The sequence below is a fragment of the Furipterus horrens genome, unplaced genomic scaffold (assembly GCF_987537825.1).
Source record: "Furipterus horrens unplaced genomic scaffold, mFurHor1.1.pri manual_scaffold_7, whole genome shotgun sequence".
Lineage (NCBI taxonomy): Eukaryota > Metazoa > Chordata > Mammalia > Chiroptera > Furipteridae > Furipterus > Furipterus horrens.
This window is the reverse complement of record NW_028327177.1, coordinates 39206635-39231322: the sequence shown is the minus strand read 5'-3', so window position 1 is coordinate 39231322 and position 24688 is coordinate 39206635. Positions and strand designations below refer to the sequence as shown.

At 39.2% G+C, this 24688-nt stretch overlaps 2 protein-coding genes across 5 annotated transcripts in view; one reads left to right on the top strand and one right to left on the bottom strand.

Annotated features, from left to right (window-relative positions):
* The window catches only part of TRIM55 (tripartite motif containing 55), a 41136-nt gene extending 21780 nt beyond the window's left edge, over window positions 1–19356 (top strand). The window contains exons 6-11 of one of the 4 annotated variants that reach the window (XM_090283622.1): window positions 36–58; window positions 162–286; window positions 1564–1853; window positions 3186–3473; window positions 4797–4884; window positions 18495–18563. In XM_090283622.1, coding sequence (XP_090139748.1) covers window positions 36–58; window positions 162–286; window positions 1564–1853; window positions 3186–3473; window positions 4797–4884; window positions 18495–18505 — 825 coding nt within the window. In that variant the 3' untranslated portion in view covers window positions 18506–18563. Of the gene's footprint in view, window positions 1–35; window positions 59–161; window positions 287–1563; window positions 1854–3185; window positions 3474–4796; window positions 4885–18494 lie in introns of all 4 variants that reach the window. The other 3 variants (XM_090283621.1, XM_090283623.1, XM_090283624.1) reach the window with 3 other exon arrangements.
* A 1027-nt stretch (window positions 19357–20383) lies between these two features.
* Window positions 20384–22475, bottom strand: CRH (corticotropin releasing hormone). Its single transcript, XM_090282825.1, has 2 exons — window positions 22176–22475; window positions 20384–21414 (listed from the first exon to the last, which is right to left on the bottom strand). Exon 2 carries the CDS (start codon window positions 21407–21409, stop codon window positions 20816–20818), a length of 594 nt encoding a protein of 197 aa, XP_090138951.1. The 5' UTR covers window positions 21410–21414; window positions 22176–22475; the 3' UTR covers window positions 20384–20815.
* Window positions 22476–24688: the final 2213 nt, after the last annotated feature.

Genomic DNA, 24688 nt, shown 5'->3' with positions numbered 1-24688 from the left:
ATTGAAGTAGGCTTGTCTTTTGTTTGCTTTCACAGAATGCCAAAACCCTGTTACAAAAGTAAGTAATTTTCATTTTATAGAAAAATGCATATTTTCCATTTTTACCCAAGGCTATCAAACTGTGAACAGTGACAATAAGTGGCACACTGTCTTTGTTGCAGAATGTCTGAAGCATCGAAGGCATTTCAAATGGAGAAAATAGAGCATGGTTATGAAAACATGAACCACTTCACAGTCAACCTCAATAGAGAAGAAAAAATAATACGAGAAATTGATTTTTACAGAGGTTTGTTATTCTTGTGACCATTTGGCCCAAATTTCAGGTGTGTGAAAGCTGCAGAAGAGTTCGGTGGGAGGAAAGGTGTATTCAGAATCACTTTCAGAATGGATGGTGACAATTTTATGAGGATTGTAATCTAATGTGAAGCTCTATTTCATTACAAAATCACACAGTTTGTTGACAGCATTTATTTAGCCTTGCATACCACAGTGCCCATTATAATGTCATTGTTGGACATTTGACTCTGGGTAGTCAAATACTTATTAACTGATGGTGATAACAAAAATCTCAGTTTCAACCTACACAAGGTATTAGCCACAATGAAGTAAAATGTCATCAGGTACAAGGTTAAGGATGAGATAAAAATAAAACATAGAAGACATCTGGGTAGATATTGTGCACACATCCACTTAATCAAACTTTAGGGGGCAAGAATAGTAGCAAGTCACAGAATAAGTTACAACCTGGAAATAAAACTTAGTCCATGTGACTAGATATCTCCATGAATTATAAACACATTCCTGCCATTTGGCCCAGAAATACCACTTCCAGAAATTTATCCTGATGAAATCATTGAAAAGAAGAAAATAACCTTGGAGCTGACCAAATCTTTAATGGTCTTGAGCCATCCTAGCCCATCTAGGTGATGAGACACCTCAGCTAGATCACTACTAATGCCATGAAGCTGTATTTGTGTACACAGATGTAACTTTAAAAGCAACTCTTCAGGATGGATCTTTTAAAAAATTACTTAATATCATCTCTCCTTAATATTGCCTGAGGGAATAATACTAAGATCAATGGGTTAGAAAAAGTCATGGCGTTAATTGTGGCAAAAGTCATCATTTACTGAACAAAGGAGGTAAGAAATTAAAATAAGATAAGGGTTTCCTATGTTTTCTCAGATAAGAAAGAGAGTTGTCTTTCTATTTGATTTCATGGAGATAAATAAGTGAAAATCCTGGCCCTTCAGGAGCCTGAAGCTGTGACAGAGTGTGATAAAAATATGAACAGGTTTTGGGGGTAGTGGTGTCAGGAGGCTTGTGCATAATGGTGGTAAGGACTGCACGTCATACTGGGGAGGGGAGCAAGGAAGATGGTGATGATTTGGCCCCCTTTCACCTTTGTCTTGTCCACATTTAACTAGAAGCACAAAGTTCCAGCATGGTGTACTTGGGCTATAGTCACTGTCTGTTAAAGATGATTTCCCCAGCCTTGGCCATTAATTATTTTCATGGCTGCAGTGGTAATTGTAATGATTTAAAAATACATTACCTTACCAGAAGAGGAAGAGGAGGAAGAAGAAGAAGAAGAAGAAGAAGAAGAAGGAGAGGGAGAAGGAGAAGGAGGTGAAGGAGAAGGAGAGGGACAGGGAGAAGGAGAAGAAGGAGTAAAATTGGAAGAAGTAGAAACTGTTCAAACAGAGATATCAGGAGAAGATGAAAGTGTGGAAAAAGCCTTGGAGCCCTCTCAGCTGGCCTCAGAGCTCCAGGCTGCCCCAGCCACACTTAATATTTCCTCTCCAGAGCCACCACCAGCCCTGCCACCTGCTGCTGATGCCCCAATGACACAGGTAACCATTCATGAGTTCTTTCCTACAGGACTTGCAGGCGTGCTTCCTTGCCCAACAGACTAAACAATTTAAGGAAAAGATAACTATATGCCAGACATTTGTATATAGAAGACAAAGATTTCAGGGCAGTCACAACGTTAAGGAGAAAAGTCCCTGTAGGCAATTCAACAGATTTGTTGTTGTTATAAATGGTTGGAAAGACTTGGTTTAACATGATTTTCCACCAATATCACCCTCAAATTTGAGGCAATCTTTGTCTTGGAATTGTGTGTGTGTAACATGTTCATAGATAGCCAATATCGTGAAGATTAGATCTTCTCTGAATAAAAATATTAGAGTATAGGGTAAGAAATACATAATATAAGGTGAAAAATAAAAATGATTATACTTTCAAACTTTGCATTTTCTATAGATGATAACAGAAGTAAATAGAAAAGCCATGCTAGTTTATGTCTCTCTTGATTACCCTGAAATACAACTATATCTTTCCTTCGGTGGGCAAGTGAAGCCTAAATTTCTATGTATCTTCCATTGATGAGATTATGTATTGACAGAATCATTTAAAAATTTTCTAAGGAAATTAGCTTATCCCAGATACTGTACCTGATTGGCTGACCTTATATTTCTAAGAATTCACAGTCGAGTTTTCAAGGCTTTGTGCTGACTGCATGCCATCTTCAGCAGACAGGTCCCAACCTGTTGAGTTTGTGAACAAAGCAGACTCGTCACAAAAGAGCCCTGTTTTTATACCTGCTTTCAAAGAGAATTGAAATTACCCATAGAAACAAAACCTCAGAGGGACAACCCAGGGATGAAAGTATATTCTATGCTCTGCCTCCATAGGAAACCAGGCTAAAATACTACTTATAGTTCCTAGAACCCTGAAAATCTGGGTATAACAATTGCACTGAAATTGAAAGAAGGGTGGTAACTAAATGATTAGGGTAAGATCAATGCTTGGTTTTAGAAAAGAGGTTTATAGGGGTCCACACATGTCAAAAATTAATTTTGGTCAGTGGTTTGACCTTTGTCCCATATCTGATGTTTTGTAAGTAACTTTCATTTTAGGATTCCATTGTCTGCCTGGCCAGGCTACCATCTTGTGAAAGACAAGCCCACTAAAGAAGAGGGGGCACATGTAAGGCCATGAAGAAGAGCACTGTTAGCATTTCTTCCCTTAGCACTTGCCAAGGGTGGGATGAACTCAAACATGCCCTAAATCAGGCACTACACACAAAGCTCACAGTTGTCAAACCTGAAGGGAACTAAAATCGACTGCTTTTTCTTCTTCTTTTTCTTTTTTTACTTTTGAATGTATCTGTCCTGATTAAGGGGGAGGTTGTACCCACTGGCTCTCAGCAGACCACAGAGTCTGAAACTCCAGTCCCTGCAGCAACGGACACTGCGGATCCCTTGTTTTACCCTAGTTGGTATAAAGGCCAAACCCGGAAAGCTACCACCAACCCACCTTCCGCCCCAATGAGCGAAGGTCTGGGGCACATAGGGCCTCCAGGTTCTGAGGATTCGAATGTGCAGAAGGCAGAAGTGGCAGAAGCCTCAGCCAGTGAGAGGGCAGCAGTGAGTGGTAAGGCAACTAGTTCACCTGCAGCTACTTCTCAGGTTAGTGTTGATGCTCTGGTGTCTGAATGCTTCCCTGTGCCGCTCAGGGTCCTGCTAGAATCACAGCAAGAAAGAAGGGCTTCCAAAGGGGCAGACAGAAACTGTGGCCTTGGAAAAATCTCAGAAACAACCCAGCCTCAGTGCTGACTCATTGTTTAAGCCTTATATTGACCTGTTTTTTAAGTCTTACATAAAACAAACAAACAAACAAACAATTTGACTTCACTCATGCATAAGTGGTGACCTCACACCCAGCTTCCCAGGGGAGGGGGCTCTAGAGAGCCTGGCACTTCAGCATGCAGGTGAGCGCCACTTTGTCTGCAGTGACTGGCTGGTGTCCCTGTCCCCCTTTGCAAGGCCACTTGTCCTTGTTCAGCCTATTCTATGTTGTCCTTGGGCTTCCAAAGACTAATGTAATGACCTGCTTTTACGTCCTTCCCAGCAAACCCCAAAGAGCGTGTTTGAGTTGAGTTCTAAGTCTGCTCTGGAAAATAACCTGTGATTCATGGATTCTGGGAGTGTGCTCGCTATGTCTAGGCAAAGATAGTCTTGGCTTGGTTAAACCAGGGCTTCCTAAGCATGTGCTCCTGGGAGCAGAAAAGCACAGGTTTTCTTCCATCGGATTTTTTTAAAAATGGACATTTACTTGATTTTTTTTTTCTTTTTCTTGTAAGAAAGTTTGACATCCATGACTTCTTCCTAACAGTGAGTTAGATGTTTGCATGGCTCAAAGATTCCATAGAAGAAAGAAGTTTCTTCACAAGGAAGAATGTTCATGGTGACTCCATGCCCGTGAGCATTCTTAAATGATGTGTGGGTGTGAGTGTGAGTGCTGCCTAGACAGGCGCTGTCAAACAAATACTCTAGTTCCATGCTCCTGTGTCATCAGGTGATTATAAACAACAAACATTTTTTTAAAAATCAGAAAACAACTTATTATCTTCACTGTACCTGCTCAAGTGAACCTCCATTTCATAAGATAAAAAAAGAAAAAGAAAAAGACTTTTGGGAAATTAAAAGTAACAGGCTTTTGTGCCATATATTTATTTTTACGGATGACAATGACAAAAATAATTGTTTGGTTGGAGGAAACCTTTTGAGTTGGATTTGGGGTTTAAAACAATGAAGTAGACTTTGATTATTTCTAGAAAGTTTATGGGAATTCTTACATCTTTAGTGGAGGCTGAGTGAGGAGATGTTTCCTGAAGAGACCCTATGAGGAGCCCTAAATAGGGCTCTGAACAAAATGAAAAGTCCATCTAAATGATGTTGGAAAAATTGTTTGTGATAATATCAGTGAAGCTTTCTTCTTGTTTCTCACAGGAGTTAGCAATCTGCCTAGCACTTTTGGCTTTTCTTATACTTCACTACATCTGGAGTCAGATTCAGTGCTTGATTTTTACTTTAATGGGTAGGAAAAATTTTCTTTTCCCTTGACTAACATCTCATGTAGTTTCTTTTATCATGTTTCTCTTCTGCAGGGCCAGAGATAAATTTCTCCCCAACCATGAGGCTCAGCCACCTAAAAAGAACAAAGTTCCTAGACAATACTGTGGCCTCAAGCTCCCACAATGCAATCACCTCAAGACACCTTCCTGAGGAGAATTGCTCCACTATCTAATCCTGCATGGAGGGGAATCTCAATTCAGAAGTGACTCTGTGGGCAATTATTCAGTAATCCAGTAATAATGGGCCCTCCAAATGGCCTTTATGGGAGACCAGTTTCAAAAGATCCATGCTACTGTGAAAATTTACTGCTCTTAAAATAGAGGGAGGAACAGCAAAAGACCGTCCAGGGTTTCCATGGATTAAGTAGCAGAATTTCATCTGTTTACACCAAAGGGGCCAAGGAGATGGCCAGATGACTCCTGTTGGGGATAGATAGACAATTCTTGGTCTGGTGGGCAAGTGGTCAAGGTGACTTCTCAGTTGTCTTTGAACCCTGAGACTCTACATTGTCTTTCCTGGGAGTGGGGGCCCCTGAGAGAAAGGTGCCCTGGGTATAGCAACATCAGGGGGATTGCAGCCAGGCGAAATCTGAATGAGTAAAGAGCCAGAGATCAGTGTTCATTTACCAGCCATAAAGAATTAGAATCAAAGGAAAGTCATAAAGCCAACAAACAGCATGTTATTTTTCAAACAGTTTCCTCAAGTCAAGCCTTTTCTTGATTACTGTTATGAGGTTTGCTTAGGGACTGATACCTTACTCTTTTAATAACTTTTTTAATATTGTCAGTTTAATTAATAATATTTAAAGATTCAAATCTTGTGTTCTTTTAGTTAATGACCCTGCTGGACCTGAGACCCAGATCCCTGTGCCTGTAGCTCTAAAGCAATTCAGGGTGACTGGTGCTGAAAGCCCTCTGCTATTTCTGGCTCATTGACTTTTCCCTGGGTTGACATTGACTCTTGTGGAAGCTCCCAGCATACAGTTCCTTTTTTGCCTCATTAGCTGTCTGCTCAGCACAGGGAGTGGAATCTTTGTGGAGCCCTGTCATGTCTTTACCTGTGTGTGAGTGGGACCTGCCCCCAATGTCTAATATTCAGTCACAAACCTGTGCCCCTAGAATGTTCTGAGTGTCCTTACAGTCTTCCCAGGTGCTTAACACCTCCTCCTGTCATTATTTATGTTGAAGAGAAGTGGGAGGAAGTACTGGCCATGGACTCAGTGGGGCAAATGGGGAGAGAGAAAACTCCATGCTTTATTGGAATAATCTAATGTGGATCTGAATAATTGTCTGAAGAGTCCAGCTTCCATTCTGAGAATTCAGGTTTTGGGATTGGCTGCCATATATCCTTGTGATACTTCTCTGAGGCTGCAGGGAGAGAGTCATGCTTCTTGTCTGCCATCCACTGAGCCCATGTCATGGACACTCACATGATTTATGTGCCTGTCTGGTGAGGTGCAGGTGAGGCAAGTGGGGACGAGGTGGGGTAGGGTGGACTGACATTCAGCTTTGCAAAGAACATTGCTTGTGTGGTTATTGGTATTTGAAAAGGGGCCTTTCACATAGAGCAATAAATCTGTTTATGACAGAGTACTACTCTTTGATCCATGAAAGGATATATGGACAAATGGAAAGGGACCTCACCATAGTATCAGATTCCAGGCCTCTGAATTTTTTGCAGGCTTGATTTACCTTCACCACCTCAGAACCCAGCTTACTAAATTAGTATTTATCCAACGCAAGGTTAGATGGTTGGAATTTCATACTTCATTATTAGTCTTTCCCTGAACATGTAGAATGTGATACAGAGTTCTCCGTGCTTCACTGGCAGTCTGACTTCTCTTTACTGGCCCCATGTCAGGGAATGAGGTTGCTTTAGAAACTCAGAAGCATCTCAGGCTCACTTGCTCATTTGTAAATTCACTTCAGACCTCATGAATGAAACTGCAAATCTTTTAAGAAGACCAATGTTCTATTTCCAGCTGCTTTCCTCATTGCCATCCACCTGCCCTTGCTTGTTCTGCCTGTGATTTTGTGCAGTCTCTACTTTATCATGTACTTTCTCTGTTCATCTAATCACATAGGTAGTTTATGTGTTAGAAACTGGTCATGGCAAATGCTAGACATCAACTCTTTACCATTGGTGAATGGGGACTCTGCTTTTTGATAGGTCAGAAGAGCATTGTTGCCTTCCCCACCCTCATTCTCAAAGAAAAAATATTTTATCAACAAGGTTTGAATTCATCCCTACATAAAATTGAATCTCATAGAAGGCCCTGGTTCCTATTCATCCTTCTGTAGAATTCACTCTGAACCCAATCACACCCCATTCCTTTGAGCCTCAGTTTTCTCAACAGGAAAATGAAGCAACTACTCAATGAGAAGTTTTATCTATTTATACAACATAAGAGAGTAATAACCTAGTACTAAAATTTTTATAAATTGTTTCAGACTGTTTCCATTGGGAGGGTTATGGACTTAGGATTGATGTAAATCAGTCTGAGTGACAATATAATAACAAGTTCCCAGTGAAATGGATTGCTCATTTCATTTTCCAAAATATGTTTCTTTTTTTTAAATTTTTTATCCTCACCTGAGGACATTTTTTTTCATTGCTTTTAGAGATAGAAAGGGAGAGAAAGAAAAAAATGATATGAGAGAGAAACATCAACTAGTTGCCTCCTGTATATGTCTGAGTGGACTAGGAATCATATATGCCCAGACCAGGGGAACAAACCCATAATGCCTGGACCAGGGAATGAACCCGCAATGCAGGCATGTTCCCTTACTGGGAATTGAACCTACAACCTTTCAGTTAAGGGATGGTGTTCCAACCAACAGAGCCACACCAGCCAGGGCCCAAAATATATTTCTTGTCTTGAAGATCTTATATAAATCCCCATTTCCCAAACTGTTTCGCAACTCTTCTTCTAGTCACCCATTTAACTGAATATTTACACAGCTGTCATTACCCTTTTACATGCCATAAACTTTGTAAAAATCTATAATGACTCAACTCTGAAGTCCACTTTATAGTGCTTATAGAGCCCATTGCTCAGTAGGGCAAAGACAGAGTGTACACATTAGAGACAATCACAGAATATTAGATGAATGAAAAAATGAAAGATATGTGATTTTTAAATTTATCTATTTTTAGTGTAAAGTTTAAGAACTTTTTACAAATATGTAGCATTGTATAGCCATTGCCACAATTGAGATATAGGCTATTTTTGTCACTCCAAAAAGTTCCATCATGTGTCTTTGCAGTTAATCCCCTCCCCCATCCCACTTTATGTTTTGCTTGTCATTATAGTTTTGCCAGTTCTAGAAGATCATATAAATGAAAAGATGCATTCTGTAGACTTCTGTAACTGACTTCTCTCATTTAGCATAATGCTTTTGAGATTCATCCATTTTTTTGCATATATCAGTAGCTCATTTCTTTTTATTCTTGGTAATATTCCACTGTATGGATATACCACAGTTTTTCTATTCATCACTTGATGGATGGTTGTATTGTTACTAGTTTGGGCCATTTATAAATAAAGCTGCTATGAACATTCACATATAGATCTTTGTGAATGTGTTTTTTTCACAAATGTATTCTTGAGTAAATACGTAGGAATGGAATTGCTGGAATATATGGTAAATTCTTGGTTAACTTTGGAAGAAACTGTCAAACTCTTTCATAGTGGCTACTAAATTTTGTGTTTCCACCAGCAATGTAAGAAAGTTCTAGTTATTCCACATCCTAGCCAGAACTTGGTATTGTGTAAGTCTTTTACATTTTTGCCATTCTAATAAATGTGTATGGTATCTTCTTGTAGCTTTAGTTTGCATTTTCATGTGCTTCCTAGCCATTTTTATATTTACTTTGATAAAGTATCTGTTTCCATATTTTGCTGACATTTTTGTTGGATTGTTTATCACCTTAGAGAGTAATAAAGTTCTTGCTGTATTTTGTATAAAATCCCCTTATCAGACACATTTTGCAAATATTTTCTCCCAGTCTATGGTTCACCTTCTCGTTTTATTTACAATGTATTTTGAAGAGAAAACATCTTTTAGTTTTAATGAAGTCCAATTTGTCATTTTTTTCCCTTATGATTTGTGCTTTTTGTGTCCTATTTAAGAAATCTTTGCTTAACTGAAAATCAAAATATTTTCTTCTATGTTTTCTTCTAGAATTTTTATAGTTTCAGCTCTTACATTAGATCTGAGATCATTTTAACTTTTGTATATGTGTGGAAAGAATATAGGTTTTTAGTTTTTGTGTTTGTTGGTTTTCTGTATAGATATTCTTTTGTTCCAGCACTATTCATTGAAAAAATTATCCTTTCCTCAGAGAGTTACCTTGATGGCTGTAGAAATTCAAATGACCGTATATGTGTGGGTCTACTTCTTGACTCTCTGTTTTGTACCATACATCTGTATGTTTGTCTTTACCAATATCCAGTATCACACTGTCTTGATTATTATAGCTTTATCAAGGTCTCCAGAACAAGTAATGTAAGTTCTCCACTCTATTGGTTTTATTTGACTTTATTAATTTTAAAAAAATTTTTTGGTCTACTTACTGTTGTATTCATTTTTGCTCTTTACTATCTTCATCTTTATGTTGATTTTGGTTTTCATTTTCTCTTCCCTTTCTAGTTTCTTAGGTTTAAAGTTTGGATTATCGATTTAAAATCTTTCTTTTTTTGTAATAAAAAGCATTTAATGTTATAAATTTCCTTTTCATTTGTACATAGACGATCCCACAAGATTTGCTATGTTGTATTTTTATTTAATTCAAATTTTTTATTTAATTCAAAATATTTTCTAATTTACCTTGTTGTTGCTTCTTTGACCTCTGGTTATTTAGATAAGTAGTGTTTAATTTCTAGATATTGGAAGATTTTCTAGATATCTTTCTGTTTAATTTCTGGTTTGATTCTGTTGTGGAGAAAGAATATTCTTTATATGATTCCAATCTTTTTTAATTTATTAATATTTGTTTAATGGCCCAAAATATGATCTAACTTGGTGAATATTTCATATGCAATTGAAAACATTGTATTTTCTGTTGTTGTTAGGTGGAGTGTTCTACAAATATCAGTTAGGTCAGCTGATTTATAGTGTTGTTCAAGTCTACTATAACCTTACTGACTTTAAATTTACTTGTTTTATCAGTTTCTGAGAGAGGGGTTTTGAGATCTCTGAGTATACTTGTGGATTTGTCTATTTACCCTTTAAGTTCTATCAGTTTTGAAATTCTGTTTAGGAGCATTCACATTTAGCACTGTTATATTTTCTTTAAAAATTTATCCCAAGATAAGTGTTAAGAAAAGGTAACTTCTTTTCTATCTTTCCTATTTTTATGTCTGCCTACTTGAATGGAAATAAAGAGGGTCCTCATTCACATGTACTATCTTTTAAGGTAGCTAAGAAAAGATAGGGTGCAGGTGGGAAGGAGCCTGGAGGAGGAAGGTGCTGACATTCCTTATGGCATCCCAAATGGCTAGTCTAAATCCAACAAGCCTGCCTTCCCTTCCTCCTCCAGCCACACACAAGGCCAAATATAGCAAAGGCCAGGATGGCTGAAGTTCTTGATGCTTTTAAGTGACTAGGCTGAACTTTACAATCCGGTGATTAGTTGTCAGCAATCCGTGGGTCCCTATTTTTAGTTTTGATGTAAATTGCTTTATGAGCTAATATCTCTGTCCATTTTCATGACACACCTATGCCCTAGATTTCTCCATGTCCTGTCTAAACCAGTTTCTATAGAGGTCACCCTGCCATGGGCAAGGGACTTTTAGCACCAGCCTTATTCTCCTGGTGGAGAAAGCCCAAGGTTCTCAATGCAAGAAGTACAGTTGTCCCTTCTCCTGTCCTGTGTGTTTCTATCCAGCATATCATGAGCTCAGAGACAGAAACTGAGGAACAATGTGGATCACCCACATCTGTGGGCTCTTCATTCTAAAATAGCAGAAGGATGTGTGAAGAGCAAGGCCAGTGTGGAAAAATGTCACCAAAGTAAAACTAGCTGATGGTCATCTTAATTCTCAACCAAGGATGTTATGAAGGTACTTCAAGAGGAAAGTGAAAAAGCATTTTTTTAAAAGAAAGGAAGAAAGGAGGAAAAGAAGGGTAAGGAAAAGAAAGACCTGTGGTTTAAATGGTTAAAAAGACAGGCTGGAGCTAGCAAAGATTCTTTCATCTTTCTTGAAGCCCAGAGTTTATTTCCTAGGCTCTCAGAAACTAATACATGTGTCCTCAGACCTGAGACCTTAGTAAATTTCTCATCATTCCAAGATTTAGTCCCCTCAAAAGTATTAATATTTCCCTAAACCAGAATGAACAATAGGCCAAAGCAGGATAGAGAGCTGTGAGTTGCCAAAAAGTGTCACACACAAAAAAGATAAAATCATTTTCATTCAAATAACTTTTGAGATCAAATCACTCTCTTTGATGTCAAGGGCAGGTACCAACTCCAACTGCTACCAGAGGCTAAGAAGTGAGAGTATCAGAGGCTAGGGGCTTGAAGGCTTCCTTTTTTTCTTTCTTTTTTAAATGCTCACCTGAGGATATGTTTATTGATTAGAGGGAGAGAGAGAAACATTGATTGGTTGCCTTTGATACAGGCCTCAGCTGGGGATCAAACCCACAACCTATGTATGTGCCCTGACCTGGAGTTGAACCAGCAACTTTAAGGTTTAGGGAATGACGCTCCAACTGAGCCAACTGGCCAGGGTAGAAGTCTTCTTTTCTGAGCAAGATTAATTTCACAAGGTGTAATAGAACATTAACAAACAAAAAAGTAGGAAACCAAAAACGTGATTTCCCACAAGCGTAGACTATAGGTCCTGTGTCTTTTGAAATGATCTCTTTAATTTTCCAAAAGAAACTGAAATGAATGAAAATGTATCTATATTTTCTAAATTTGATTGAGGGATTCAGGGCATCAGATTGTTTTCTAACAGAAATCCCTACTGAGAATGATTGCTATATTTTACAAATTAGGAGATTCAAGCTTAGAAATCATTGACATGCCCCATGTTCTGGCTGTACTGGAATTTCAAAGCTTAGTAAAAATAGAGAGAAAACTGGTCAGTGGGTTAGGACTAGCCTGCATTTACTGATTAACCTTGTCCAGGACTTAATAATCCTGGAAATTATAAGCAGCTATAATAATGAAATGCAAGCATTTTTACACAGAAAAAAAATCAAAGAAGAGAGTAAGTTTTTTTCTTAAACAAGTAAGATTTAGTGAGGCCATTACATTAACATTATTAATGCTTTTTTATTTGTATCCTACAACTGCAATTTTCTTTTTATGGGCTTTTTTTTTACCCCTGCTTGGAAAGTGACATCCTACTAAATGTCAATTTGGGGGCTTTTCTAGAAGGACAAAAAAAAAAAAAATCTATACTAAAACTGTAGACTATATTTCTCAGGATCAAATTGCATCCTTAGCAAATGTCACTTTAACAGGAAGCTAAATGGCTGTATCCACTTGAAGGAGGAAAATATAATGTAAATTTGTGTGAGCAATATAATGAATTCATTTCCCTGACAACCTGTGCCTCCAGCTCTACAGTTCCAGTGCAGGCACCAGGGAGAGCTCTCTGGGGAAGTTATGACATAGCTAGTGGAGTTTTGCTCCTTGTGTTTTTAACTATTTATTATTCTCATTTAACCTAAGGCCTGTCAGTGTTGTACATCCCTTGGATTTTTCCTGTCTTTATGTATCTCAGTGATTTCCATGAAATGTCTTTGTCCTCACTAAAGCCCACAAGGCGAAGAATTAATCCACCATCATATTAATGCATCTAAAAACACCAATTCCATGTGGCAATGGCTGTAACTAATGTGTGTATATTGCTTTATCATTTATATAGTCTTTCATGGAGATTCTCGGAAACCTCCCAACAAGCCTGCAAAGAAAGGGTTGTTAAACGTCCCCATTTTATACTGAGGGATTGTAGAGGATGAGCAACTTGCTCAAGACTGACAGAGCAGTTGGAGCTTGGTGCCCAGTGTCCCCTTCTCTTTCGCTATGTGGTGTGTGTGTGCAGTATAATGGAGGTCAAGGCCACATCTAGGAAAAATGAGTGAATCCCCACTTACCTTTAGCTGATGTGACTGAAGCAGAACTAGTATGACCAAGGGTTCCCTTGCTTTGACTCACTATTCATGACACATTAGCACAGCCTCCACAGGACAGAGAGGTCATTTCTGGCCTCCACTGCTTGCAGAGATGGGCCTGTCCATTGCAAATGAGAACATTCCTATCCTGTATTTGCATCCCATGCTGCTGACCAACCTGCCTCTCTATCTGACTTCCAGGGGTACAGCTGGCCATTCCCTGAGTCTCATCTGCTCAACAGCAGCAGCTGCCCCTTTTCTCTTTGGTCACTATGAGCAACTCTCAGCACTTTATCCTTAGAATTAGTTGGAACAAGTTCTTCAGCCTTTCTGAGTTTTTTCTCCTGTAAATTGGATGTAACAATATTATCACCTTCTCATAGCTCTTGAGAACCTGTCTGGCAAGGCAAAGAAGCCCTTGAGTGTGAGGAATTAATCTAATGAGCAGTTCTTTTTGATTCAGTTCTCCTTTCAGAAACGGTGAGGACACACAACCACTCTATACTGGACACACAATTGTCAGGTCCACATCTGAGAAAATAGCTGGGTTTCAATTTTTGCTCCCCACCTGACCCCATCAATTCATGTTTGGTTTGTTTGAAACAAATACCATATACCATACATCTTCCCTTGGGTTAAGAAAAAGTGAGCAAGTTCAAGTTTTTCTTGTTTCATAGGTCAGAGGAAATTACTTGTTTCAGATCTTCCCTTAGCAAGAAGGAAGCAGCTAATGGCAATAAAGCCCCCAAATCAACTCCTTTCACCCATCCCATCAATCACTTAGTGTGAATAGCAGTAAATCCTCCCAAGAAAAAGAAAAATGCTCTTTAGCGAGTGTTTTCTCTCCAGAACTCCTTTGGGGAAGAGTGTACCTATTTTTTTCTTCTAGCTTTAATGGAAAGCATGCTATATTCTCACAGTTCTGTGCTTCATTCATAACATAGCTTGGTGCTCTGCCACCAAGCAGAAATGTCTGCATTCCTGTGAAAGAAATGCCCACAATGGCAGACCTGCCCAGCAAAGTTTCCAGGGCTTAGACCCTGACTTGTGATTCACAGACCTGCCTCACTTACTTGTCTGTCATAATGACTGACCCAGGCTCTTAGCTGTACTCTTTTTTTCCAGTCTGGAATCCATAATGCTCAAGCTATCCAAGTGCCTGAGGTTCAGGAATGCTAAGTAGGGGAGCAGGTCAATGCTTGGGTTTAGTCTTCCTGAATAAACATTCTAAACATGACCTCAGCATTCCTACTCACAGCTGTTTCCAGCATCTGGCTTTGATTCTCTGACCCAGCCTAACAGGTGCAGGGTAGACACAGGGTGGTTGCCCATTCAGCAGTCTCAAGTCTAGCCTTACCCCTCCTATCCACATTCCTTCAAGGCAAATGTATTTTATTATAGACAAGCAAGAGTTCTTCTGGATTGGCCTAGAAAGACTGGCATTTAACATGCAGTGGTAACCAGATCCTGCTGTCCAGGTTGCATTTGTGATTGACATCCACAGCAGCAGAGAGGAGATGGAAGCCCAAGTGTGGGGGCCTCACTGCCCCTAACATCCCATCAATGGCCTGGTGGAGCAGCTAACATGTCCACAACTGTCATCCCTCAGGATAAGACAGGGACATTTCTAGGCAAATGGCATCTTGCAGGAGTGTACATCAAGCTGTTGTCCTCCATTAATATATTGCCTGCAATTCAGTTACTATCACTTGGATGAGCCTGAGGGGATGGGACACATGACAGATAAATTTTAATGCATCAGGATCATGAGTAATGTAGAGGATCATCATTTGGGAAAGGGCTGAGGCTGGCACCTCTTGGAGCCCTAGGAAGCTTAAAGGCACTCCGAGGGTACTGGTTACTGATCAGAATGACCTGGTAGAGCTCACTCTTTTACTTTGGGTCTGTTAAGTAATAATAATAATAACTCCCCTCTTGAATGTGGCTACCCAGACTTCTGGTAGAATGGATATCAGGAAAGCATCTGCTTCGTTTTGTTCAGTCAGTGTATAATGTGTTGCGAGCTCAATTCAGGTAGAAGGAGCTGCTGGTATTGCAACAAGCCAAAGCAAGAGCATGTCCACCATTCTGCACCCAGTTATATCCCCTATACTAAGTGCCCAAAGACACATCTGGCCTCAGCTGAACATTGAAGGCAGTTTCATGCTTGGATTTTCAAGAATCTTGCCACAGAAGTATGTTGGCTTTTTAAAAACTTCACATTTAGCATAAAAATCAAGTCAAATATTCCATTGAACATTTTATTCTCTTTTCTTTGACACCTTCCTACTGAAAACTAGCTTTCTGTTAAGAGCAACAAGCTGGTGTGCCCTTGGAGACTAAGAAGGTAACATTAATGAAGAAGCAAGTAGAAGAAAATTTTGATAGAAGCATAAATACAAAATACAGTTTTCTTTCCTCTTAACTCTGCTCTGAGCATAGCAACTGTACAAACACAATGATAAATGGCCACTGAAACCAGCCTTGCATCAGACAAAAGGAGGTGGTGGGCTCTGTGGGAAGCAGGGGAGAGAGCATGCACAGTCCAAAGGGGCAGTGCTGCTCAGAGCTCCATGCAGGTTCTTTCTGGGTTGCTACATTTCTGCTTTGTCAAGAGAACCAACAAATTCAGATTTTAATGTGAAGTCTCCTAATTAAAAAAAAAATTATTTGTAGTAAAAAATACAAAACATAAAAATTGTCATCATAACAATTTTTAAATTACAGTTCAATGGTGTCAGGTATATTTACATTGTTGTACAACCAATTTATAGAACTTTTTCATGCTGCAAAACCGAAACTCTACCTATTAAATAATTCTCCACCACCACGTACCCCCAGCCACTGGCAACCAAGTTCTACTTTCTGTTTCTATGATTTTTGACTACTTTAAATGCCTCATATAAGTGGAATCATACAGTATTAGTCTTTTACTGATGGACTTACTTTATTTAGCATAATGTTCTCAAGGTTCGTCCATATTGTAGCATGTGTCAGAATTTTCTTTGTTTTAAGGCTGAATAATATTCCATTATATGTATATACCTCATTTTGTTTATTCGTCCAGTGATAGACATTTGCGTTGCTTCCAACTCTTAACTACTGTGAATAGGGCTGCTATGAACATGGCTGTGCAAATGTCTGTATGAGCCCCTGTCTTTATCTCTTTTGAGTACATATCCTAAAATAGAGCTGTTGGATGACATGGTAATTCTATGTTCAATTTTTTAAGGAACCACTATACTATTTTCCACAGAAGCTATACCATTGACATTTCCACCAACAGCAAAAGAGTTCCTTTTTCTCTATGTGCTTGCCCTTGATTTTTAAATGTTTTGCACCTAAAGAGATCACGGATAATCTCTGCTCTTGGACTCCACTCCAGACACTGGCCTTTCTTCTCTGAAAAAATAGCTTATCTGAAAGATAAGGTCCATACTGTTTAGAGGAAAATCTAATAACTGCCTGAGAATGTGATATTGTGAAAGCAGCAAGCCCAAATTGTTTAATAACAAATTTTGAAGGCTGTGGGGCATTAACAACTAATATATTTGAAATGGAAGATAGATTTTAAACTTGAGTACAGAAAGCATAAAAATATATAGAAATTCCAAAAGCTGTCCCAAATGGTTCGCTAGCAACCAACAGTTTCACAGAGACTATACCTCTCGGCAGAAAATGCCCAACTAGTCTCACTCTTTAAATATTTTAGAACAGCTCTCATGGAAGTTTTACTAGATTAGAAATTGCTTTCAAGGAAAAGAGGCTACAAAATGGACTTGATGGTCTGTTGCTCTAGGCAGAATTCACTATTTAGTCATATAGAATAGTTAGAAAAAAGTACTTTGTACATCAATAATATGCCCACATTACTTGTCTTTTGGGTGTTGTTGTTGTTGTGAGAGTAGGGTAACTATGGTGGGGAGGAGGAGAATTTGATGTATATAAATAGACACAGGATTCTGTCAAGATGTTGTTCATTCCACCTTAACTTTAAGGACATTGAGGTAGCCAACCCATTACCAACAGAATCTCTAGCAGCCTTTTTGTAAAAGCCCAATTGAATTTGATGTCTCAACTTTTCCTTTATAGAAAACCATATGCTTCAGTTTTATTCTACTGGGGCTAATATGATTTTATTATATTATAGAGCAACATAACCATGCAAGAGATAATCCCAAAGCTATAAAGACTCAAGATAATTTTAGTGAACTTGAAACACTACCCCAAAACATATATTCAGGGTAAAATCTGATAAAGTGCAGGAGAAGCACTCATTTTTCACTTGAAAATATTTTGAGCAGCAACAAAACTACATAATTATCTAAGTTCTGCTTTGCCTGTGTCAGGCATTGTCCATTCATGTAGCAGCTTCATAAAATCACCCAGGGCTTCTCTGTGGAATGAGTGTGCCTATCTCATTGCTTTGAAATCAGTAGCATTCTAATCCAGTGGGATAATCTAAGTCATCAGAATATGTTGGCCTATCTTTGGTAGTTATCCTAGGAAGACCTGTGTTTACTGTGGTCCCTTTAATAAGGAGTTCAAGTTTATACATCAAACTGCATCTCAACAAGACTTCTTTATAACTGTCCTTCATTTCACCAAATATATAGCTGAAACTCAAAATGACTTAAATACAGGGTGTGGCGAAAGTAGGTTTACAGTTGTGAGTACACAAAACAAAGTTTATTCTTGTATTATTATTTATTAATTATTGTCTTATCTTTCATATGAGCAAAAGTAAACTTTTTGCCCCACCCTGTAAATTTCACTTACATGATCAAATTGATCAATTACTTCAAAATTACAACTTGTATTTGCCAGTTATCTATAAAACATAAATGTCTTTTATAGTGGTATCTATATAAAAGATAGATAGTTCTTTAGAAATATTGGTGTTATTAGATTTTATGGCCTAAAGAAAATAGTACTTTCATTCATGATTTGCGCAAAACTAAGCCTGCATTTTTTCAAAACTATACTGTATATATTCACATCTTGGTAGAAATTCTTACTTTAGCAGTGGAGCGATTATAATATGTCCTGTGATACATGTGATGGAGCAATGTCATTTAAAACAGGATTTTATTTATTCTGCAGACTTTTCTAAATCCAAATTCCTATTAGTTTCAAGGCAACTTTTATTTCAGTAAATAAAGTACAAGTGGTCTTTTTTTAAAAAATGTAGAATAGCCTGAACTCTCTTCCAAGAGCTTCCTACTGCATGCATTACTGTTGCCCTTTTTTGGATCATGAGTGTGAATCCCTTTCATGGCTCTTGACCATGGCCAAGATAACCTGAGCTTGCTTTCCACTCCTAATAATAATTATGTTCTATATAATTATTATGATGATGATCCTTTCTTCTCAGTAGAAAAGTGACTGGACCAACCCAAAAAGGACTAGCCTCTTATTCCTCTGACTCAATTTTCTTCTGTTGCAGATTGGATTTGAGGACCCTCCCCTCCAGGGACAGGCTGCAGCTTCAGGGAGTGGGGATGGAGCTGATTCTGAGCCAGCTCGCCATGTCTTCTCCTTTTCCTGGTTGAATTCCCTGAAAGAATGATGTTCATTCCAACTGCTGCCCCTCTGTCTGCCTGGCTGAGATGCATACAGGCAGGAGGGAAACTAGATGAAATTAATATAATGCAGACAATGAATGGGACCTCTGAACAAGATTTCTGCAAAAAAAAATTTTTTAATTCCAGATGACTTATCTAACACATTAAGAGAAAACAGTTGCAGAAAGCAATGGAAAAAAAAGAAACTTGATCTCATGCAAATATTTTATCGTGTGGGAAACATTACAAAGAATGTGTAAGTGTGGTATGTGTGAGTGTGTGTCAGTAACAAGTGGCAAATGTTGAAAAAAAGTGGGCACTACACTCTCATCTCTGATAGGCACTGGCTTTTGTTATTATATCATAGTAGCTCTTATTCTCTTCCCTTTTTAAAAATGCAGATGGTCAGTGAAATTCAGTATTAATTCAGAAGTGATTGATTTATCAATACATGGACAAAAGGTAAATCATTGACCAAAGGTATGAAATGTTTCACAAAGGTTTCCTCTTTTCCATAATATATATTGCTGGATGTATATCTAGAAATGTTCTTTGACTCTGGTGACACTTTCATAGTCCAGAAGGCTGAAGGTCTAGGACATTTCTTGTGACATTTTTCTAATCTTAGGTTTGTATATGCAGATATCAGGCACTTTAATTGAAAAACACAACAACTTTTGAACAGGAACTGTCTACTTTCTCGTGTATCCAGAGACACAACTGCATGTATTTAAATATATATAAATATATATAAATATATATTTATATATATTTAAATCATGTTTTTTTCCCACCATAATGCCTCCTTCAGAACCTAAGTATAACTTTACTCTGTATGAACTCTTCAATAAATGCTGTTTTTAACAACTTAGTCTTATAATGACTTATTTAGTGTTTCACATTATCTTATTAACTCATTTAAAGGGTTTCAAGGGAAGAAACTCCTTCATACATGCAAATTAATTTTGAAGTATTAAATATTCAATTGAACTTTTAAAGTTATAACTAAACTACCAAAGGTGAATGCACTGTAAAACTAATTTAATGTGTTGTTTGATTTTAGAAGTGAATAGAGATAGTTTATATTTCTAAGAATTAAAGTGATTAGAGTTGGCATAGACATGAATGAGGAGGGTATTTGTGGAGTTATTAAAGTAAAAAATTCTTTATATAAATTTTTCCCAAATGCCATTTTATAGCAATTAAATTTAGTTGTTTTAAATGGAGAAGCTATCAAGTTTCTCCTATTCACAGTAGGCATTGGAAAAGACTTAGAAAAAGTATTTTATGGATAATGTGTGAGAATTTCTTATAGAAAACAAATGCAGCATTTTGACCCTATAGTTTGGAGAAGTACCCTTTCTCAATCCTTCTTCTGTTTTCCTTTCCTCCTTCCTCAAATTTCCCCATTTAGTTTGCATCTTATAGTTAACCAGGATTGAATGTCATTTCCATTAAGAATTGATCTTAGAGCTGGAAGTAACTTCCCAAATTATTTAATTCAATCTCAGAGTAGTAATCTGAGGTACAGAAATGAGCCCAAAAAGATCGCAGGATCTGTGTAAGCCACTGACATATATTTGTATTTGTGGAGGGGAAAAAATGCAAGGGGTTTTGTTTTTTCCTGTGAAGTCAGCTTGGAGGAAGCCAGGAGCTGAGAGTACTTTCCACTAAGAGCATTGAAGAGGAAAAATAAACTCATGATTACCTTTGCAACATTTATTAAAAATATAACTATTGAACATTCTCTTACACAACCAAATCGACCAAGGATTGTAAGGATGTTTTATTACTGAAACATTTACAAGGAAAAGTTGATTCAAAGAGCTTACAGATTTTCTCTCACCCACCCAAGAGAACGATATTCTCTTTGGCCCAGACCACAACAAAATCAGTTGGGTGACTTCTGTCTGCTTCTTCAAAACGTTTCCTCCTGGCTCTATACTCTTTTAAACACCATTAAAGACACATGGAATTGGAAACTAAAAGTAGACAATACAAATACCATTTTGTTGCTATTACTGCACATGAATACACTTTGTGCATGCTAATTAAGGAGTAGAGGCGCTCTTGCTGTACATCCTCTACATTTCAAGCTATATAAAAATAAACAAATGACATCAGAGCAATGCTATGGTCCAGAATACGGTATTATTCTCATTTTTGTATTAAATGCAGAATCTTTTTGGCCAAACGCACCGTTTCATTTCCCAACAATCTCCATCAGTTTCCTGTTGCTGTGTGCTTGCTGCGCTAGCTGCTCGGCCTTGGCCAGTTCCAAGACTTCTCGGAGGAGATGGAAGGTGAGATCCAGCGAGATGGGAGCTTCCTCAGATCGCCTCTCCTTTTCCGGTACCTCCTGGCGGCCGCCGAGGGCGCTCTTGGCGCCGCGCCGGGCGGGACTCGCAAAGCTGTCCAGCGGGCGCCGGTGCTGCGACTGCTGCTGCAGCAACAACGCGCGAAAAAAGTTGTCGGCTACCTCGTCCGGCGAGGGGCGCCTGCCGTTGCCGCCCGCGAGAGGCGCGGAGGCAGGCGACAGGGGAGCAGCTGGGCTCTTATTGAGGTTGCCCTGGCGGAGGAAGTATTCCTCCCCCATTCGCAGCTGGACCGGCTGAGCCTGCGGCTGCTGCGGCTGCTGCGGCTGCGGCAGCGGCTGGAAGAAATCCAGGGGTTGGGGGAGCTGTGCGGCTTGCTGGGAGCCTGGGACGGGCCCCCGGATGAGGAGGGCCCTGCATGGCTTGCAGGGCAGGAGTGCTACGAGCAGGACACCCGCGGACAGGAGCAGCGGCAGTCTCATTTTAGCTGTGACACAGAGGTGGGCAGAGGGCGGAATAAGAGAGGGAAAGAGAGAGAAAGAGTTGACCAGAGTTTAGCTCAACAGGAGGTGTGCTTGGGGGAGGGATGGGGGTCTTTCTGCAGCGCATCCATGGACAGGGCTCGATGGAGCTCGGGCGGGCGCTGTCCGAAGTGCTAAAGCCCTTGAACTAGGACTTCTAGAGCTGGAGTGAAAGGTGGGACAGGAAAAGGCATGCCTGCGGGGCTCGGAGCCAAAGCTTAGCTCCTGGCCAGGCTGGAGTGACCCTTCTCCTTCCGAGACCCCTGAAGGGACGAGCCCTGAATCCCCTTTCCAACGACCCCTGAAACTGATTTCTCAGGCAATAGAGAGGATCTAAAAATTAAAATCTCAGCTACTCTAAGCCCCCACCCCTTTCCGTATATTTCAGCATTTTCCTCCAAATTGAGAACTTCTGCTTCTTCCCCCTACTTATCCATCCCTACCCCAGCGTCCTTCTTTCGGGGATCGATGGGATGCTCGTCTACACAGCCAGCGAGGAGTAACTGGAAGGGCGGGTAACGATGAGTAGCCGTCTAAGTTTGCTTTTGCTACATCCCAGCTACTATCGGGATCTTGAGGCACAGTCAGCAATCAACCATACACACACACGCACACACACGCCTGCAAAGAGACAGCAAAGGGACAGCGGTCGCCTCTCCGCGGCGCGCACGGAGGAAGCCCAGGCAGTGCAAAGTTGGAGGCGCATTTCCGTCTAGGCGCTCCCTACCTTCTGAGGCGCTGCTGCAGAGGAACGCCTCCAGGGTTTTTTAAGGAATTTTCTTTCCTTCTCGTTTCTGTTTCCACTGTTTTTCTTCCTTCCCTCTTCTCTTTCTCTTCAGTCTGTCAACGGACTCGGGCTCTGAGTTTGTCCACACCGGAGCCTGGAGTGGGATTTTATAGCGTCGACCCTCTTCAGAAATCACGCAGCATTTGCCTAATAAGCTGACGCTCTCTTGACAGCTCGATTGCGTGCTGCCTCTGCTCCTGCATAAATCATAAGGCCCTGCAAGGGAACCAGGGGCAGAATTTTTTGCTATCTCAACACTGAATCTCACATCCAATTATATCAACAGATATTTATCGCCTCCTTGGTGACGTCAACCAGCCCTAAAATGGAAGGACTTCTTATGACTTGTCCATTCACAAAAATTCTTGAATGAGATATCCCAAATGTGAAAACATATTGACCTCTTACTAGGAAAGGCCAATTTGAGGGTCAGAAAAAGAGACAGTGAATGGGAGGGGAGAGGAAGGAAAAGTTGAGTTTGAGGGGAGGGGGATCTATCAATGCACAATTCTGCAGGGAAAGCAACCAGTTATAGGGGCAGTTCTGGATCCTCATCTTCCCTTGCCCTCTTAACTTCTCTGACCAGTTGTATTGGGCAATACCTCAGTATCTGGAAATATCCCTTTGTGAAGAGACAATGTGTCCATCACCTTTCTGCCTGGATAAGAATGAAGAACAAAGAGATGGGACTGCAGGGACACTCAGTTTTTAAGCTTCTATTTGCTTTTTCTTCCCAAGTATAGATAACAATTATGAATCTGCAGAGGCAAGACCAACAATCTTCTTAAAATGAAGCTCAGGTGTTTAAAATAAAGGCAAAAGCTATTCCCATGACAAAAGGGCACAAACCAGGTTCAGTCTAGGGTGCAGCAAAGATCTAAGTTCTTTCAGAACTGTATTGGTCCTCATTTGTCTCTTCTATCAGAATCTGAAAGTAATTGTAGACTTTTCTAATCCAAAATTAGAGAAAGGACCAGTGAGAGGTGTATGAGTTAAACAATCTTTATTTAGTGTACTAAGTGCAAACTCAATGAGAAAAGCATCTATTAACTTCCTGTTCTATATTGGAAAAGGCTTAAACTGCTTGATAATAGAGCATTGATGGATATTAAACCTGTTAAAGGTAAACTGCTCATTCATTTTGCTTCCAAATACTATTAGCATCTATAATAGGATCCATATCAGGAGCGCTTATTTTTTTATTATTATTAATCATTTCTTTTTCTGAATTTAAATGTGCTCCATGGGAGCCTTATAAATAAATAAATGTTCTCTCGCACTACCACAGAATGGGATGCCTATCAAACCACACTCACATTTTGAATTAAATTGATACTACCATATAGGTGGGAGGCAGTTACCTCTAATTCTGCAATTCAAAATGCAATGTCGAACTCTGGTATCTACAATTCAGCTTCTAGATAACCATCAGAGCTGTTTATCAGAAATTTGCTCATTCTTCATTTCCTGTACTTCTGTTGTTTCCCTTGTGGCTAACATGACAAGTGATGCAATGCAGATTTCAACTTCTATTTTCACTCTATACCAATCTACAACTGCTCTTAGAAATAAAAGGAAGGTAAAAAGAGAAATTCTGACAGTTCTCAGAGAAGTCAGCCCATAGCTGGATCATTGTGGTATGGAACATACTTTTGACATGAGAGAACAGAGAAAATAATGTGTCTTTAGGGGAAGATGTGAGTTGTTAATAGAAGATCATGATTATGGACCCTGGCCAAGTAGTCAGTTGGATAGAGCATCAAACCAATATGCCGAGGTTGTGGGTTTGATCCCCAGTCAGGGCACATACAAGAATGAACTAATGAATGCATAAGTGAGTGGAACAACAAATCAATGTTTCCTTCTCTCTCTCTCCAAAAATCAATAAATTTAAAAAAATTGTAACAAGATCATGATTATGGAAAACGGTTGGGATTTTAGAGGAAAGCTGTGTTTTATGTTGGCAGGGGGTGTACAGAACCTTAATTTTTGTTTCTGTGGGTTTTTATCCCTTTTAAGTTGGAATGAATCTCATCAGATCACTGAATGCTCATCATTAATGACTTGAAGATATAATTTGTCTTAAATGAGAACCAGAGAGGTTAGCGACTTACCTAAAGTCACTCAACTAGTTACTGGTAGATTTTTCAATTACCAGATATACTATTTCCATAATATAACAATACCGTTTGAATTTCCTTTTCCAGCAGAAACACATGAACAAACTTAAGTGAGAAGATAAATTTAGTTCAAGTGTCATATTCACACACTAATCCTGAGATACCTTTTCTTAGACTTTCCTTATATTGATAAATCTTACCACATATATATATCTCCCTGGGCATGAGAACACAGAGATTCCCTGTGCATGCTGATGCTTGGGCACCAAATATTAAGTTTCTGTGTGCACACACTGCAATTTACCTTTAAACTGAATCTTATAATTATAATAG